The sequence below is a fragment of the Cavia porcellus genome, unplaced genomic scaffold (genome assembly GCF_034190915.1).
Source record: "Cavia porcellus strain 051 isolate PalLab524CR breed Dunkin Hartley unplaced genomic scaffold, mCavPor4.1 scaffold_20, whole genome shotgun sequence".
Lineage (NCBI taxonomy): Eukaryota > Metazoa > Chordata > Mammalia > Rodentia > Caviidae > Cavia > Cavia porcellus.
In genome coordinates, this window is record NW_026947503.1 from 68226635 (window position 1) to 68245359 (window position 18725).

Genomic DNA, 18725 nt, shown 5'->3' on the forward strand with positions numbered 1-18725 from the left:
ACCAAGGCCGGAGCAGCCCAAGGGGAATTCTCAGTCCAGGCTTCAGTTCCAGATGGCCCGGAGGCGACGCCCAGCTGTCCCCAAAAGCAGAATCACCGCAGATGCCGTAGAAGCAGCGCCCCGGTAGACTGTCCCAGGACTGGTCCTTGCCCTCAAGTAAGAGCGGTTACCTCACGACAGCAGCCCAGGCAGCACCCTCCTGACTAGAACACACGGCACTGAGGGTGGCGCGGAGCAGGAAGTCAGCCCAGAAGGTGGACGACTGAGCAGGCGCTTCCCCCGGCAGTATTCCTTCCTCCAGTGTCCTCCTTGATGATCCTCCAGCTGACTTTCTCTCCTCCCCTGGGCTGCCCTCTTTTCTCTCGGAGTCTCTCCTCCCTATCAGCTCCTTTCCCTTCCGGGTTCTCTTGGGGTCCGGTCCCACACGCGAAGGCCGATCGACCTGTAGATGGCGCCGTTAACTTTCCCGCTCCTGCAGGGTCTGTTTCGCTACAAGCTCCTATCACTTTCATCACGCCAAGAGCTACGCTCAAAGGGTGCGCGCACGCGCAGAGAGTGGCGACGGCGGGCGGGGCGGGGCGTGTGGCGCCCAGGGGCGGGTCTAGGCGTGACGAGGGGGCGGGGCGAGACACGCAGGGGTAAGGGCGGGGCCTGCGGGACAGCGGCGCGGCGCGTTCCTTCACGAGCTGGCGTCTGGGAGCGGTGGGCGCCACGCAGCCATGTTCGTGGCGCGCAGCATCGCGGCGGACCATAAGGACCTCATCCACGATGTCTCCTTCGACTTTCATGGGCTGCGTATGGCCACCTGCTCCAGCGACCAGAGCGTCAAGGTGGGGCGGCGTCTGCGGGCGGCCGAGGGGGGAGGCGGGTGGAGACCGCGCGGAGAACGGGCCTCGCCGGACTTTAGCGCACTCTACAGCTTGAGTTTAGAAGCCACGGCTGGCGCGTAGCCCGGCGTCCCAACTTGGCCCCGCCGAGGAACCTCTGCCTCCCCATTACGGGATTACGGCGGCCCCAAGCCGCGATGCGGGCGCGGAGTTTTGTGCGCCTGCGCAGTTGCTGCCTGGCGTGTGCGCGCCCCGCAGGGCCGGCTCGGTGGTCTGACAGCTGAGGGCGCACTTTGGGGTGCAGGTGAGGCGGTACCTGGTCGTGACTGGCCTCGAGCGCTGCCCCTTTCCTGTGTCCTTCACCTAGGCACAGGTTCCAGGCCTGCAGTCCGGGAACTGGGTGTTTGTCGCGGGGTCTGTGAAGGCTGACCGCCCGTGAGGACGGGGTGGGTCCTCGGGTAGGGTCCAGGGCTCACATGCGCCCTGGAGCGACGGGAAGGCTGCGGTGCTCGTGGCTTGCTTTCTGGACAACTCCGCAGTGACGTCTGCGGAGAGCTTCTCGTTCTTTCATTCAGCTTTGATGCCAGTGATGTCTTGATAGCAGCACGGTTTTTGTCGAAAAGCCTCCTGCTGAGGACGTCTCTGGGTTCTCTTCAGATCCGCGCTGCGCTGCAGCTGTGTCCTGCACTGCCTTCGGGCCGAACTGCACAGTTGGCTCCTCCGAACCGCTCTCCTCTTTATGTCTCTGTATTTGTTTATTCTGGGTACCTCGTGTCCATGAGGTTGTGGGATATTCTTTCGTGTCTGATGCATTTCATTTTCCATTGTCAGTGTGCATCTATCTTACAGCGTACATCAGAACTTCATTTTAAAGCCCAGTAATACTTTGTGTGTATGAAGCACATTCTGCTCATCTCTTCATCCATCCTCTTTTGGGCTGTTGTGAAAGTGTCTACTGTGAACATCAGTGTACAAGTATCTTTGAGTCTCATATATAGCATTCTCTTGTGTAATTTTCATAAATTGGATACAAGAATAGTCTGCTGATAAGAGTTCATATGACCATTTGAGATAAGATTTGTTTGGATTTATAAAAAGGCTATGTGGAGTGGATTATTTTTAACTGAAAATAACAAATTATAAATGTTTTATATTTCATTTTAAATTTGTTTTTCATTGTTTTGTGGTCTTCTATCCATTTTTCAATAGTGCTTTTTTCTTACTGAAGAGCAGACATGTATTTATATGCATACAGGTTATTTGTTCAAGAGATGTACTTTTCTTTTTAAAAAGAAAAGATTACTTAATATTTAGTGGTGTCTTAATAGTCATTGTTAATATTTGTTGATATTGTTTCTTTTAATGTTTTAAATTATGACTATTCATGTACGTAAGCTTTGTATACAAAAATTTTTTTCTCACTGTTCTTGTCTTGCTAATTATCATTCTGAAAGAGTGATACCCTCTTTTAACATAATGATAGTGTCTTTTAACTAAACAAGCTATACATTTTTTTGAGACAGGATCATATTGTTATCTAGGCTGACCTTGAATTTGCAGCCCTCATGTCTCCCTCCTGAGTAGGTGGATTACAGATGTCTAGTGGTGTATCGCACTTTAAATGTTTGATTACAAATTGCAAAATTGGTGTTTTTTTGCGGGGGGGGGCTTTTTTGGAAGAAAAAGGTAGAGGTAGAACCCAGGGCCTCCCACATGCTAGGCAAGCATTGTAGCACTGAACTTGCCTCCAGTTGAACTTACTAGTTAGGGATTGATTTGAAAGCTTTGTTGACATGTTGGGCATTAAGATCGTTTTAATTGTAATTTTTTTTACATCAATAGAATTCATTGTTTTGCCTTTACTTTCATCATATATATGGGGAGATCTGTATTATTTGAGGGTTCTGTATTTGTGAATTTGCTTAGTAGCTATAATTGATGTGTAACTTCAAAGTGAAACTGTTCTCCTGCCATCGTCCTGGAGGTGTCAGATTGTAAAGTCTGAGTTTTTGTGCAAGTGTTACCAACCGAAGTAGAACAGGGTGGCATTCTGTTTTCTTATTTTAATATATATTGTAAGCAAATTCTTCTCATGGTGTGCATAGTGCCTGATTTTTGCTGTTAATGGTTTGGTAGGGTTTTTTTTTTTTTTTTGAGAGACAGGGTCTCGCTATGCAGTTCAGGCTGGGCTTGAGCTCACTTTGTAGCCCAGGCTGGTCTTGAACTTGGAACAATCCCCCTGCCTCAGCCTCCTGAGTGCTGGGATTACAGCAGTGCACCACCACACCTGGCAGTAAATTGGTAGTTTAAAATGATCACCAGGTGTGGGGTGGATGTGTCTGCAGGTGGTCTTGAAGCACAGGAGAACTGTTTGGACATATGCTATGTCCCTCTGTCAGGTAACCCATCAATACATACTAGATAAGGTGCCTTTAAACATGAAGGAAAGTACTATACTCTTTGGTTTATGAAAATCTTAAGACTTGGGTCTTACTGAGCCCAACCCTCCATCTGTCACATGAACAATGTTTCGGTAGTCTAGGGGACTTGATAAAACATTATCAGTAATGAGAATTGAGGGGTTCTGGGTGTGGTTCAGTGCTTGCCTAAGTGTGTATAAGCTGTGGGTTTGGTCCCCGCTACTGGGGAAAAATACTAAAGAATTGGTTGTCGGTGTAATTGTCTCTCTTGCTTGTCAGAGCTTGGATTCTTGGATCCCTCAGTGCCTGTCCTAGTGTCTGACACATTTAAGAATCTAAATAAGGGGCTGGGGATTTAGCTCAGCGGCATAAAGCGCCTGCTTTGCAAGCAGGCAGTCGTGATTTCGATCCCTGGTACTGATAAAAAGGAAAAAGACAAAAAAAAAAAAAAGAATCTAAATAAATATTTGATTGAATAAATGTTTCCTTGGGGGTTGTATTGTTTTGTCAATTTTATGTTCCTCTCTTCTGTGCTGATTCTGTCTGGTTTTTGTGGTTTTTTTGGTACCAATTTGTAGGAATTCTCTACATAAATATCTGGTTTTTTTTTAATAGGTCTGGGATAAAAGCGAAAGTGGAGATTGGCATTGTACAGCTAGCTGGAAGGTTAGTATTTTATCAGTACTTTAAAAAACAAATATTTACTGTTCAATAGTATCAACAACTTATTGTTTAGCTTTGAGATGCTCATGCAATATACAATTTATAAGTAGTCTTTCCCTGGAAAGATACTTTGTATTTTTTACTGTTAAAGTAAAGCTATCCTGAGTGCAGACTGCACTTATTCACCCACCTGCCTCACTACGTGGGGCATGTGATGCCCTTGCCCCATCTCTGGTCTGCTGGCTTATGGGGAGCTGCAGTTCCTGCCTCCTTCACCCATCCCAGGATGCGTACTGTATGTCTGGTCCAAGAAAGAGTAGGACTCAGAATTTGAAGTGTTAGCATTAAGTTGAAGTGTGTTTGTAGGTGAGGGATTGTCTGTATTTTCTCAGGGAACAGGGTTTGGGCTCCTCATGTGTATTTGCTCACCCAGCAGCTCCTTTCCTAGTGTCACTGCCTAACTGCACATCAGCCAGACTCTTCTAGCACTTTGTTGCTGCTGTGTTATGTTTATTACTGCAGTGCTAAGAATTATACTCAGTCTGGTGCAGGGTAGGCAGATACTTTCCCACTGAGCCACATGCCCAGCCCTAAATATTTTATTTACTTACTTGAGTACAGTTGAGGGAGGCTAGTGGTATAGTTCAAAGGTAGAACACTGTTCTAGCATGCACAAGACCCTAATTTGATCCCTAGCATTGTGAGTGTGGAGGACTGCATAAAATGTACAGTTTAGAGATACTTAGATTGCACCTGTCACCATTCTAATTCCAGAAATTTTCATCATCTCAAAAGGAAGCAACAAACCCTGTATCTATTCAACTGTCACTTTACTTCCATTCCCCTGTTGCCTTTGGTAACCGCTAATCTATTTTTTGTTACTATGGATTGTGAAGGAAATAATTTTGGCTAATTTTATTTATTTTTGTTAGACCCTTTTTTTTTCTTTTTGAGACAGTTTAGGCTGGCCTAGAACTCCTGTAGGCCCAGCCTGGCCCTAGACTTACAGTGATCCTACTGCCTCAGCTGCCTGAGTGCTAGGTCATGTACTACCACTCCTGGCTGGTTTTTAAATAGAATTTGCAAGGATAAAGGTGGCAGACCTGTAGAATGTTAGTAAGCTTGGTTAAGCTAACCCTGAAGTAAGTCTCCAGTTTTTAACATTGCAGTTAGCACGTAACCAGCTGGATTTTATTCCATCAGTAAAATGTTGCAATGACTAAACTCTACAAGGACCATGTGAAGTTGATCAGCTTTCTCCTCACACAGAAATAAAAGATACTTGGATTTTATTTCTTAAAGTAAAATCTTGAATGTGTGAAGTAGAATAAGCTGAATTTTATTTTTACTTTTATTTTCCCAGACGCATAGTGGATCTGTGTGGAGAGTGACATGGGCCCACCCAGAATTTGGACAGGTTTTGGCTTCCTGTTCTTTTGACCGGACAGCTGCTGTGTGGGAAGAAATAGTTGGAGAATCAAATGATAAGCTGCGTGGACAAAGTCACTGGGTGAGCCTTCGTGGTTTGGATGGGAGCACCCATCCTCTGAGCACTCATCCCTAGGCCCCTGGTGTGCATGGCACTGCTCTGTTGGCCTTTTGGATGTGCTGTTCTCCCATTTTTCTCCTAGATTTGGCCTGGGCCAAAGTGGTATTCAGAAACACTTGGGACATTGTCTACTTAAAAAATTGGTGACATCTATAATACTTGCTTTGTACCTGATTTTATATTTTAGTACACTGCATATGATTTTGTATGGTAATTTTAGATTCCCTCTAAAATCTTCCAACAGATGTTTTTCTGAGTTTGTGTGTGTGATTTTGGTGGTCCTAAGGATTGAAGCCAAGGCCTTGCTCATGTTGACTACATGTTTTGCCTCTGCGCTACTCTCAGCCTAAGAAAAATGTGCTGTCTTTTATCTGTGTACTTTTTAAAGTTCCAGCTCTGCCTTGACAGGATGATTCTGCACAAGGACATAACCTCTGTGCTGCTCAGGTTCTTTTGTCATTTACAGAGCAGAAGAATTGGACTGGATTATTTTTTAGGTGCTTTCTAATTCTTTTGTTCTTGGCAATACTGATTATACGATGGAGCTACATCCCCAGCCCTTTGCATTGTATTTTGAAGTGGTCTTGCTAAGTTGCCCAGGCTGGCTTTGAACTTGCAGTCCTCATCCCTCAGTATCCAATTACTTGGAATTACTAGCTCATACCACCAGCCCAGCCCTGTCCAACTTTTAATTTTTTATTTTGAAACGGTTTCTTACTTAGTTGCCAAGTTGCTCAAGAGGGGCTCAAACTTGTGGCCCTCCTGCCTTAGCCTTTCAGAGTGCTGGGATTATAGGCCTATGTCACCATGCCTAGCTCCTGTCTTAACATTTTTATTGAAGACTTGCTTTTTATTTTTCATCTATGTCTTTGTTTTACTGGCTGATAACCATGCAGATGGTGTATACAAAAGGGTGTGTGTGATGAGACAGGCCTCTCCTTCCTGCCTGTCCCTTTCTGTATGAGGGACCTGCTGCATGTGCGGTGTGTACTTCTGGATGAGTTCTGTTCTTTACCAGGATGAGCGGTGCTTTTATCCTCCACTCTTTCACCCATGCTTACCACTTTCCCTGAATTTTTTTATTTTTTTGGGAAGTAGAATATAACATAATGTTCAGCGTTTTAACTATAGTGGCAAAATACAGTGACTTCCTGAGTATGGTGGTACACCTATAATCCTAACACTTGGGAGCCTTATGTAGGAGAATTGCCGTGAATTCAATACCATCTGGGGCTACATAGTGAGATCCTGTCTCAAATCCCCCTCTTAGTCCAATAGCTTAAATTACATTCAAAATGCTGTGCATTCATCTTAGTTACTTTTGTTTAGTTGTTTTTGAGGCAGAGTCTTACTCTATAATTCTGGCTGGCATTGAACTCACTATGTAGCCCAGGCTGATCTTGAATTCATGGCAGTCCTGCTTCAGCTTCCCAAGTCCCTCAGCTTCCCTGGAGTTACAGGCTTGTGCCACCATGCCTGGTTACTTTTCTTATTGTTGCAACAGAATACCTCATACCACAAATTAAGGAGCAAAGGCTTATTTTGGCTCATAGTTTGTAGAGTCCATAGTGGCTGGTTCTAAGGCAGGACAGCATGGAGGAGGAGAAATGGCTCTGATGTGGCAGGCAGGAAGCAGTAAGCCTTCTTTTTCTATCTGAGTTATAAACTTACTGGTTGGTGCCATCCAACACTCAGAGTAGGTCTTCACTTTTCAGTGAATCCATCACTCATGCTCAGAAGTATGCTAAACCAATCAGAGAACTAACCCAGTATCATATACCTATGATCCAGTGTCACTCCCAAAGCCCCACCTATGAGTACATGAGACTTTGGAGGGGACACCAAGATACAAGCCATGACAGCGTTCATCAGTGTTTGCTGTACGCACAACTATTCAGCACCCTCAGCATAAACTCTGTACCATTAAATAGCATCTCTTGTTTCCCCTCCTCCTGGTAATGTGTATTCTACTTTCTATGAATTTGTATATTCCAGGTTCCCCATATAAATTGAATTTTTTTTAAAAAAAATGTAATACTGTTTATTTAACTTTGGAAAACATGTAAGCATTGTAAGCACAAAAAAAAAAAAAAAAAAAAAAAAAAAAACCCACAGTGTTGCAAATTGTAAGTATGGAAGTCTCTTGAACCTTCACTGACTTTTTGCCAATGAAGGGTTCTATACTTTATAAACAGTTTCCATCTACCTCACTTAACTAAAAAACAAGACAAAAAAAGCAACAAAAAACACAGTAAGGAACCCAAAGATTTCTCATGCCAGCTGACCCTCTCAAGAATGCTAGGTCACTGTATACAGAAGCTAATGGGATACCCGCCACAGCCACAGTGACAACAGGTCTAAGGTTCCTTCCCGGTGGCATCTGTCCCACAGCCTTGGCACCAAGCAAAGGAGCATTGAGAGCTTTCCTGGGTTGCTTTGTTCTTTTTACGAACTCTGGTTGTGTACATTTGGTAACTTGGGTTCTAGCCAATAACCATGTAGTTAACATTACCTTACAAATTAAAAAACAAACACCTTTTCACAGCAACAGCAAAGTGCACAGAGTGAGGAGAACACAGTGTCTTTTCAGTTTAAAAATGTTTGGAAACATGTACAACAATTTTATAGCATTCCAGACTTCCATGGCCATGTCAGACAATTACAACCAACTTCTAGAGCATTTGAGAGACTTCGTGATTGCAGTTGGGTTGGCATTTAAGAAACGGTTAGAAATGGTGCTCCCCTACTCTTAAGGCATTCACAAAGAGACAGGAAAATAGTTTTTTTAAATTCATTGTCCTCTTTCTCCTCCATGGCCTCCCCCTCTTCTTCATTTTTCTCTTCTACCTTTTTCTGGGCAACTTTAGCAGGACCTAGGATCCTTTGAACCATCGAACTTTCCTTTAGACTTATAGTTGGTCACTCCTCCTTGTGCTTTGGCTTCTCTATCTTGGTGATGAAGGGCTGCTTTTCACTGTCACTTTAATTATTTCACATCTCACACAGCTTTTTAGCCACATCTCTAGTAGTGATACCAGGGTTGGTGGATTTGATCTTGGGGCGCAATCCTGAATAGAGCAGGAGAAACGCAGATAGTGGTTTTTAGGGGGTGGTGGGATTGTTTTACTTCTTGCCTCCCTTCTCAAGTCTGTAATGTTTAATCTTTTGGACAGAGTATACTTTATCTGCTCTGGCCATTGCATGAGACTTAGAATTCTTTCCCAAACATCATCTTCTACCTTTCCAAGTGCTTGGAAAGTTCTGCAAGCTTACAGGGACCTCTTGGTTCTTCTTGTGCTTCTCTGCAAGTCTGTACAAACAAGGCACATGCAGACATCTTGCCCTTTAGTTTCTTGGAATTCTCCTGAGGCCATCCTGACTGTCCTGTCTGGGCAGCGCAGGGCATGCATGACCTGTGGCTTGGGCTCCCAGCCTCACGCTAGCTTCCTCCAGAAGAGGTGCCTGGATTTGTTCTTGTGTGATAAGCTTGTATAACATGGCCCATCCATGTTGTAGCATACAGCAAGTTCATTCCTTTTTAATGACTGAGTTATTACTGTGTATCTATAGGCCACACTGTATTTATTTCCTAATGTGTAAATTGGACACTGTATTTTCCCATTATTAGACTACAGTGAGCATTGGTGTGCTGTCAGGTGTGATTGTCTAATGTACCAGACTCGAGCTCCACTTGTAGCATTGCTGTGCTGTTTTCTGTCAGTTCTTTTGGATATCTACTTGAGAGTAGAATTATGACAGTAGGCAGTTCTGTGTTAAACTGTTTTCCACAGTGGCTGCTCCATTTTGCATTGTCACCAGCAGTGTGCAAGGGGGTTTAAGTTCTTTTTTTCTTCATCAGTGCTTGACTTTGGAATTCAACCTTGAGCTGTTCTGCTAAGTGGTTATCTTGTGCTCTCGACAGGGGTCTCCCTGGTAGTGGCATCTGTGATCTTTTCAGGCACTTGGCTAGTCATATGGCTTCTGTGAGGAAAGTCCGTTTTACTTTTTTTTTCTTGGCAGTGGACTCCCTCACATATGCTTAGCAGCCACTGCCACTAACCCTCATTCCTAGCCTTTCTTTTGTTTTCTTTTGAGATGAAGTCTCTGGTTTTCCCAGATTGGCCTTACATTGTGATCTTTTTGCCTCAGCCTCCTAAATAACTGGGATTATAAATGTGTACCATGACACCTGGGTCTGTTTTTTAATTGAGCAGTTCTTGCCAAGCATGGCAGTACATGCCTGTAATATCAACCATTAGGAGGCTAAGGCAGGAGGATCACTGTGAGTTCAAATCTATCCAGTCACTGTGTTGTCCAGTGTGTTTTCCACCCCATGGACTCAAGCAGTCCAACTGCAGTGCCTCCTGAGTAACTGGGACTGCTAGTATGTACCACCATTCCCAGCCGAGTTAATTTTGGTATATGCCATAATGTAAAATAAGGATTTATTTTTATTGGATTGATACGTAGTTCTTGTGTTATATACGGTGTTCCCAGCAGCACTTACTGAAAAGACTGGCCTTTCCTGGCAGCTTATCTTGGCATGCTTACAGATTAGTTGACTAACTATGGAGGATTTATTTCTGGGCTCCCTTCTATACATCACACTGTTGTTGCAGTGGTTCCGTAGCTTGAATGCATACAGTTCTTGTGGAGGGATGAATTGGTCCAGTTAATTTTGCACTAAAGCTTCCATATTCAAACACCTGCTTCTAGAGAAGAAGAAAATCCATAGTTTCAGGAGTGCTAACATGTAAAAGACTTTGTAGTTTCACTATATTTATTTGTATTTAATTAAGTCAACTGGTATTAAATTTATTTTTTTCATCGTTTATGTTAATTATTCAGTGGTGTCTATAGATGAAACTTTGCTGAGATACTTCTTTGAAATTTAGGGGCTGGGGGTTTAGCTCAGCGGCATAAGCACCTGCCTTGCAAGCAGGCGGTCGTGAGTTCGATCCCCGGTACCGATAAAAATGAAAAAGACAAAAAAAAAAAAAGAAAAAAAAAAAAAAAAAGAAATTTATCTGGTATTCTTTTAATACTGAGGCTGTTTAAGTGTTTTGCTAATTACAAGCAGTAAAGTGAGTTCTGAAATGTTTTGGACAGCTTCAGTCAAATGTTGTATAACCAAGGTTTCAGAAAATGGCTTTAAATGTGATGTTAGAATATATAATTATCACAGTGCCAGGTAGTGATGGTCCAAGTGGGGTTAACTGGCATCTGTGCTTGAGAAAAATTGCAAGTCTTCTATTTACTATTTGTATCAGTCAGGGTTTTACTAGAGAAGACAGATATAAGATATACAAATGTACAAGAAAGAAATTACAAGATTGGGTTACTATGGTCAGCCACAGAGTTGAACAAGGAAGCAGGCAGAAGGTATATGCAAGCTGGAGGCCGAAGATTCAGTCCAAGGTCTGGAGTTCACTGTATTGTCCTGTGCAAGTCTGCACCAGAAGACCAATGGGTCTGTGACAGAAGGCTGAAGAATCTATGCTGGAAGCCTGAAGGGTCCAAGGCAGAAGCTGAAAAGTCTGTGCTAGAAGCCAGGAGAGATGTCCAAACCAAGGGTGAAGACTAGAGTGCCTCCAAAAATGGAACCTCATCCCTCCTTCCTCCCCTTCATCCAGGAGATGAGCTACCCTAGGGTGGCTCTGCTACACCCTAGAGTGTAGAATTGCTAAACTGATTAGTTAAAGCTTCTAAATGTCTCAATTTGACACAGTCAACCAGTACACTTTTAAAGGGTCTGAAGTCATTTACTGCTTGCAGCATGCTTTGCATGACCGCTCCCTTTGTGAAAATTCTAACATTTTCTGGTTTTATGACCATTCTTACATAAGAAAGGTAGGCTTTCTAAGGCAGACATTTTCTGCCTTAACAGCAGCAACTAATTACAGTTTGTTGAATTGTTAGTGATGATTATGCATATATATATATATATATACATATATATGTGTATATATGTGTGTGTGTGTGTGTGTATATATATATATATATATATATATATATATATTTTTTTTTTTTTTTTTTTTTTTGGCACCAGGGATCAAACTTATGACCTCATGCTTGCCAGGCAGGCACCTATGCCACTGAGCTAAATCTCTGCCCCTGTATGTGATATTTTGCAAAGTACTTTGTAGAAAGTTAAAACCCTGATGGGTTTTAAACAACCTTCTCAAGATTTATACACTAGGTAATTAGCAGACTTTGTTGTGATTCTAGAAGCTTGGATGTTCTTTGACCCTATCAGCTGTTCCTTTGTGTGTAATTTAGATTAATAATGACTTTTTCTTCAGGTGAAGAGGACAACGCTAGTGGATAGCAGAACATCTGTTACTGATGTGAAGTTTGCTCCCAAGCACATGGGGCTCATGTTGGCCACCTGCTCAGCAGATGGGATAGTCAGAGTCTACGAAGCGCCCGATGTCATGAACCTCAGCCAGTGGTCATTGCAGCATGAGATCGCTTGCAAACTCAGCTGCAGCTGCATTTCTTGGAACCCTTCAAGGTAAGCTCAGGTAGCAGATCTCTGGTGCTATAATCCTAGTAAAATAGGATAGTAATTATTAAGGTAAGTCTTTGATGTCTTTAGTCTTTCTCAAAAAATGCTTGCTTAAATAAAATATATTATCTGAAATAAATTTCTGTGTTTTACTGCGTGATATCTTTTGTCCTTGAGTTTTTACGCCAAGAGGATGCCAGGCATTGTAAATCTTTTGGTGTGAGCTTTTTGGGGACTTTCTGTGTTATGTATGTATTTATAAACACAGGTATATACAAATACAGACCGATACATAGTAATATGGGCAGACATAGAGTAATAGACATGTATAAACTCATACATTTTCCTTTTTTTCACTTATAAATACTTAATGGTGTTTTCTCATATTTATGTATCTAGCCCTTGTATGTTACTCTCTTTTGATCTGCTGTGTAGATTGTGATCATAATGCATGTGCCAGTTTTTATTTAACTGTTTTGTAAAAATACAAGTGTCACTTGAAGAAAAAAATTTCAACCCAGAAGAATACAAAACAGAAGTCAAAAGCTTCTTAGCTCCTAAAATAAGTGCTGTTAACAGTTCTATTCTTAGCCTTTAATTCTGGTAGTCAGTATTACTTTTTTCTAAAGATTTACTTTTACCACTGGCTCTTGTGTTTATCTTTAAATAGTATTCATATTCATTTATATGAAAGATGAATATAGCACATTATTACAAGAGATGAATATATAGTACTTTGAGATTTTCTACCTTCTTTGATATGACTGGTAGATGTTTTATTTGTGATGATAGTTTAAAAATTTCAAGTTTATAGCTACATATTATCAATTTTTAGATAATGATTCCTCTTATAAGAAACTGGCTTACTTTGCTTCTATTTTACTTTGATCCTTCCATTTCCTAATATTTGTTATATTGTGTGTAGGCGGGCAAGATTTATGTTAATGACATTTGCATTCTGTAAATGTTTAATATGTGTATACATATTTTGTTTTTGGACTAGTTGATTCTAAAAGTTGATTGGCAACCTGCTTTACAACATTGGATTTTGTAAATCTTTATTGTATATATAAATGTAATCTATTTCATAAAAACTTTGTTGTTTCCCAAGAAAAAGCTGGTATTATCTTCTGATGAATGTCTGAAACTTTGTTTTGGAAGAAAGGCTGCTTTCTAGCTATAGAAAACATGGTTGGAGGAATCAGAAGGATAGTGTCCCTGCTCTAGTATGCAACATCCTCAGACGCATGCTCATAGGTTTGGCTCTGTAGGTGGATGGCAGAGATGTGAGTGTCATGTGGGCCTGGCTGGCTCGAAGCTGTTCTGCTACTTCAGTGCTTTTGTTCCTGGAGTATGGGTCTAGTTCCTGAGGTGAAATGTTTGTTTTTGTTTCTAGCTCTCGTGCTCATGCTCCCATGATTGCTGTAGGAAGTGATGACAGCAGTCCAAACGCCATGGCCAAGGTCCAGATCTTTGAATACAATGAAAACACTAGGTCAGTACTGCTCCAGTGTTCATTATTGCTGAGATATTTGATTTTAAAATATTCCTTTGTTAGCTGAATTATACCTCATTCATTCCATACCTAATGATTTCCTGTGACAAGTCAACCTTTGATAATGTGAGTGTGAAGAGAAGGGGATTGATTTCCACTATGAACCATCTTGCAGGGAAAAGAAAAAAGTAATAAAAAATATGAATGAATGAACTGATGGTTGCGAAGTAGTGGTAAAGAGTTTCTGTCTAGGGGAACTTAGTCAAGGAAGGTTTAGGGGACTAAGATTGTCCACTAAGAAGAGGAGCTGCAGTGGAGCAGTTGTTAGTGAGACAGAAAGGCCTAGGAGTAAGGGTGAGTGGCTGCAACATTGGAGGCAGAAGGAGTGAGAGGAAGGCTCAGGAGATCTGGAGCCCGGGGTCATGGAATGTGAATAGGAGTAACTGGACCAGGGAGTGGGAGGTATGTTCAAGGGACATAATCAGAGAAAGCTGAGGGACTTGGACCATAGTCCAGCTTGAAGGAGATGATGGCTTTGGAAGGGAACAGTGGCGGGGAGATGGAGAGTGGTGGACCATTTGAGATAAGGAATGGTGTCAAGAGGATCTGGTGATGAATTGGAGGTGGACAGAAGGCTTCCAGATAATGCAAGTGCTGTGTAAGTTGCAGGGCACTTTTACAGTGTCAGGAATAGGGCCTGCAGTTTTATGTCAGCACTGTTTTGCAAATGAAGAAACTGAGACCAGCAGAGCAAAGTGACCAGTCTGAGTCTAATGTAGGAGTCAGGAGGAGAAACAGGGTCTTTTTAATATATTCCTTACTTTATTGTCATTCAGTTCCTTCAAATACCTTAAATAACCACTATTAAAGTATATAGTTTGTCTCAGGTAAGGGAAAAAAAGTCTAAGGCCTTTTGAATAGCACGTGCAAACTGCTGCCAGAGGGGAAGCTAGAACAAGACCCTGGGCATGGTGCCAGTCTGGGAGGATCGGGGGGAGGTGCAGATGTGGGTCGCACTGCTTGCTGGGCTTGCTGTGTTCCTGCCAACATTTGGGCTCCTGAAGGGTGCAATAGCATGACCTCCATTTACATGAGGAGGGCAGTTCTGGCAGCCATGAGAAAGTGAGGAAGGTGAAGCCCAGTGTGTAGAGAAAGGGGCCTAGGAGGACCTGTCCTGGAGGGCAGTGCCTCTGCTGTATCACTAGTTGTGTGTCCAGAAGTCCTGGGTTCTTGTGGCTGAGGGGAAGATACTCACTTGGGCTACTCAGTGTGAGTGCTTTGGGACACTTTGTGGGAAGATCTTTGAAGGGCAGGTGGGTAGAGTAGCAGTCTGGCAATATCACAGTCTTGGCCTTTATCAGCTCGTGGTCTCTATGGGGTGGAAGTCAGGCTCTGTGGGGAAGGCTCTGTGTCCCTGGGACGCTACAGGGTTATGGCACCAGGAGGTATCCTGGACACTGCATTCTGCCCTCATTGTTGGTGTTTCTTGCTAAAACTGGGAAGGGCGGAGTCATCCCAGACACCAGCTGCAATATGCGTGCTCTTCACCTTCCTGTGTCTGGTTGTGCAGCTAAGACAGGACTGCAGGTGAAATGTGTAGGAACTTTTGCTTATCGATCATCCAGGTGTGTTGTCCAAGGGTCTTATTCAAACACAGATTGAGATTCGGTAGGCTTGGTGTGGGCAGGGGTTCTGTATATCTTGGAAGCTCCATACTTCTGGGTACCATGCAGTAGAGATGAGGATGTGGGGAGCTAGATGTAGGGAGCTTGACAGGAGAGTCAGGACAGGCAGAGACGTGAGTGTCATGTGGGCCTGGCTGAGGTGCACTGATATGGGAGATTCAGAAAGGACGTTGAGATGGGAAGGTTAAGCCAGCACAAGGCAGATGGGGACGTCTCTGCCTCCTCCCCTCCCCAGCAAAGGTTTTTGCACTTGTGTCGCATCCATTATGCCCAAAGACATCCAAGAATCTAGTAGAAAACTTGGGCATTCCATCTCCTGTATTGTCCTCTTAGTTTCTGTTTACAGATACAAAGGTAGAACTTAAGGATAAAATGGACTATGGCATAGTTTCCTTTTGTTATTACATCAAAATCTCACTTTCTGACAAGGAATAATGGCACACATCTGTAATCTCAGCACTTAGGAAGCTGAGGCAGAAGAATTACAGGTTTGAATGGCAAGCCTGGGCTACCTAGTGAAACCTTGTCTCTAAAAGTAAACCAATGAATTTGATCCTCGATATCAAAAAACAATACATCTTAATTCCTTTTATCAGCCTTTTAAATTTATACTCAAAGGCTTAGGAAGTTCATTATCCTCTTTAAAAAAAGCTATCAGTGGTTAATCAAGGTTTATGTTTTTATTAGCTGTTTTAGGCTAAATTTACATTGTCAGAGTGGGAAGCCTGGGAAGTAATAGTACAGTTTTCATTTGCACTTGTGACAAATTACTGCAAACTGAGTGGCTTTATCCAATGAAAAGTCATTTACTTGATGATACCAGGAGTTGATAGCTAGATGTGGATGGCTGTGCTTCTTGGGAAGTCCTTCCCTGCCCCCTGGCTCCACAGTTCCTTGCTTGTGGCCATGTTGTTCTAGTCTGTGCTTTTGTGTCCATCAGGCTCTGCTTCTCCTCTTTCATCTTTTCATAGCGAGACCGAACTGTGGGTCCGGGGCCAGCTGTAGTCCAAGGCCAGCTGTAGTCCAGGGCTTTGTGTCGGCAGAAGGCCCTGTTCATAGGTTAGGGGAGTAGGACTTAGACGGACCTTTCTGGGGGGTCAATAATCAGTCCCTACAGAGGTAAGTGCTACTAATAGCAGTGTAAATTGATAGATGGGGTTTTATTAACAGTATTTCTGGAAAATGTTCTTATTTTCATTAGGAAATACGCAAAAGCTGAGACTCTTTTGACTGTCACTGACCCTGTGCATGACATTGCCTTTGCACCAAACTTAGGACGGTCTTTCCACACACTGGCAGTTGCAACCAAGGATGTGAGAATTTTCACATTAAAGCCTGTGAGGTGAGTTTTAGAAGTGACTTTTTTTTGTCTTTCTCCTTTTTATCGGTATCAGGGATTGAACCCATGACTACCTGCTTCCAAGGTAGGTACTTATGCCGCTGAGCTAGATCCCCAGCCCCCAGAAGTGACATATTTAAAAACTCTTCCCTCGAATTATGTGTGGAAGAAAGAATTGAACTAATTGATCTGAAGAATGGATTCCTTGATGAACATGCTATAAATAAACATGACATTTGGATAGGGCTCTGCGTGAAAAGATGAGATGTGTTCTTTCTTTTTGTGGGAAGAGGGGCTGGGGGGAACCAAGGGCCTCTACTCTGCTGCCGTACACCCTAGCTCTTTGTTTCTGAGATGGGGTCTTGCTAGGTTGCCCCTGCTGCTATACTTTTAGTCCTTCTGTCTGAAGTGCTAGGATTAGAGGTAGCCATTACCACAACCAGCTGATGTGTTCTCTTCTTAATTGCTTGTTGAAGCTCCTAGTACCAATGATTTAGAGTCTTTAAAAATAATTAGTACCGGCTGGGGATTTAGCTCAGTGATATAAGCGGCTGCCTTGCAAGCGCATGGTCGTGAGTTCGATCCCTGGTACTGGTTAAAAAAAAAAAAAAATTAGTACCTTATAAAATGTTTGGTTAAGGAAAAATAAATTAGCATTAAGACATTGCTGTGAGTAATCTGTTTAACTTTAATTTTGAATTATGAGTTTCAGTTCTTTTTCTCTCTATTTTTGCTTTCTTTTCTTCCTGGTGCCATTCTTTTTAAAATTTATTCTCTGATTCTTGAACCTTGAATGTCAAATAACTTCCTTGTTTATTGTTTCTGCCTTGAGACAGTCAGTGGGTATCATTCATGAGGTTCTGGAATCAAATGAAGATACGGTGGTACGAATTGTCATCAGATAATGTAAGGGGTGCCTGAGACCATTTATATATTTATGTATATATTTCTGTTCTTCTCCCCCCCCCCCTTGGTGCTAGGGATGGAACCAGGGCCTCATTTATGCTAGATGGGCAACTCTACCACAGAGCTGTGCCACTTTTCACATTGATATTGCTTATTCCTCAGAATTCCTCAGAATGTATTTTTTTAACATATAGGAAAGAACTTACTTCCTCGGGTGGACCAACAAAATTTGAAATTCATATTGTTGCTCAGTTTGATAACCACAACTCCCAAGTCTGGCGAGTGAGTTGGAACATAACAGGAACGGTGCTAGCATCTTCAGGAGATGATGGCTGTGTCAGATTGTGGAAAGGTAAGGTGCTTTGTTTTTTGTTTTTGTCATTTTTGAGATAGGGTCTCACTGTATAGTTGAGGCTGGCCTTGAACTCACTAACCTAACCCAGGTTGGCCTCAAACTCGAGACGATCCTCTTGCCTCAGCTTCCTGAGTGCTGGGATTACAGGTGTGTGCCACTGTGCCCAGCTTAAAGTAGGGTGCTTTCTATTTCTACTTGAGAATCTTCACTTAAAAATAAAAGCTTTAAAATACCTTGGAAAAACTTACTTTTATAGTTATTTTAAAATCAATGTCTTATATTTATTTTGACCATTAGTTTATCTAGATCATAACAGTTAATGACTAGTTGGATTGTTTTTTAAGTTTCTAAGTGGAGTGAAACAGCTTGTAAAATGTGTATAATAGCTGTGTGTGGGGTGCATTCCTGTATCCCAGGTGTGCTGGTGTCTGAGAAAGGAGCATTGGAAGTTTGAGGCCAGACTGGACAATTTAGGGAGACCCTATCTCCAAGTAGAAAAGAAAAAGCTGAGGGTGTTGAATGCCCCCTGGGTTTAAATCCAGTTACCACCAAAAGCAAAACAGCCGCTAAAACAAAAACTAAGACACTTGTAGCAGAGCATGCAACATCTCCAAAGAGATGATACCACTTACTGTATGTAAACTTGTGTGACTGTTCTGCAAGCTCAGGACAGGACTCTAGTCATAGCTGATTGTATTAAATGTTTTTAATGACCAGACCTTCAGGCAGTGTCTTCCTCACTTCACTGTTAACTCCAAAGTTTAAGAAGCCTGGGATACTGGGTTTCTCCACAGCCCCGCACTGAGCAGGAAGTACATGCATTGAATGAGTCCTGCCTTTTTCATGGAGGTTTGTCCATCAGGCTTTGGTATCTGTGCTTGTGTACCTCCAGAGCAGTGGCATTTACACACAGCTTGTGAAATTACAGTTATGTCTGCCTGTTTACCCTGAGCAGTCTTTGTTCCCCAACTGTAGCTG

At 42.6% G+C, this 18725-nt stretch overlaps 1 protein-coding gene and 1 pseudogene across 1 annotated transcript in view; one reads left to right on the plus strand and one right to left on the minus strand.

Annotated features, from left to right (window-relative positions):
* Positions 1-632: 632 nt before the first annotated feature.
* Cep192 (centrosomal protein 192) overlaps positions 633-18725 on the plus strand; it is a 96877-nt gene continuing 78784 nt past the window's right edge. Inside the window, exons 1-7 of the mRNA XM_063232035.1 lie at positions 633-830; positions 3863-3913; positions 5274-5420; positions 11762-11973; positions 13364-13462; positions 16349-16489; positions 17587-17744. Of these exons, the coding sequence (XP_063088105.1) occupies positions 720-830; positions 3863-3913; positions 5274-5420; positions 11762-11973; positions 13364-13462; positions 16349-16489; positions 17587-17744 (919 nt within the window). The 5' untranslated portion in view covers positions 633-719. The remainder of the gene's footprint in view (positions 831-3862; positions 3914-5273; positions 5421-11761; positions 11974-13363; positions 13463-16348; positions 16490-17586; positions 17745-18725) is intronic.
* Positions 8175-8836, minus strand: LOC134471747 (high mobility group protein B3-like; annotated as a pseudogene).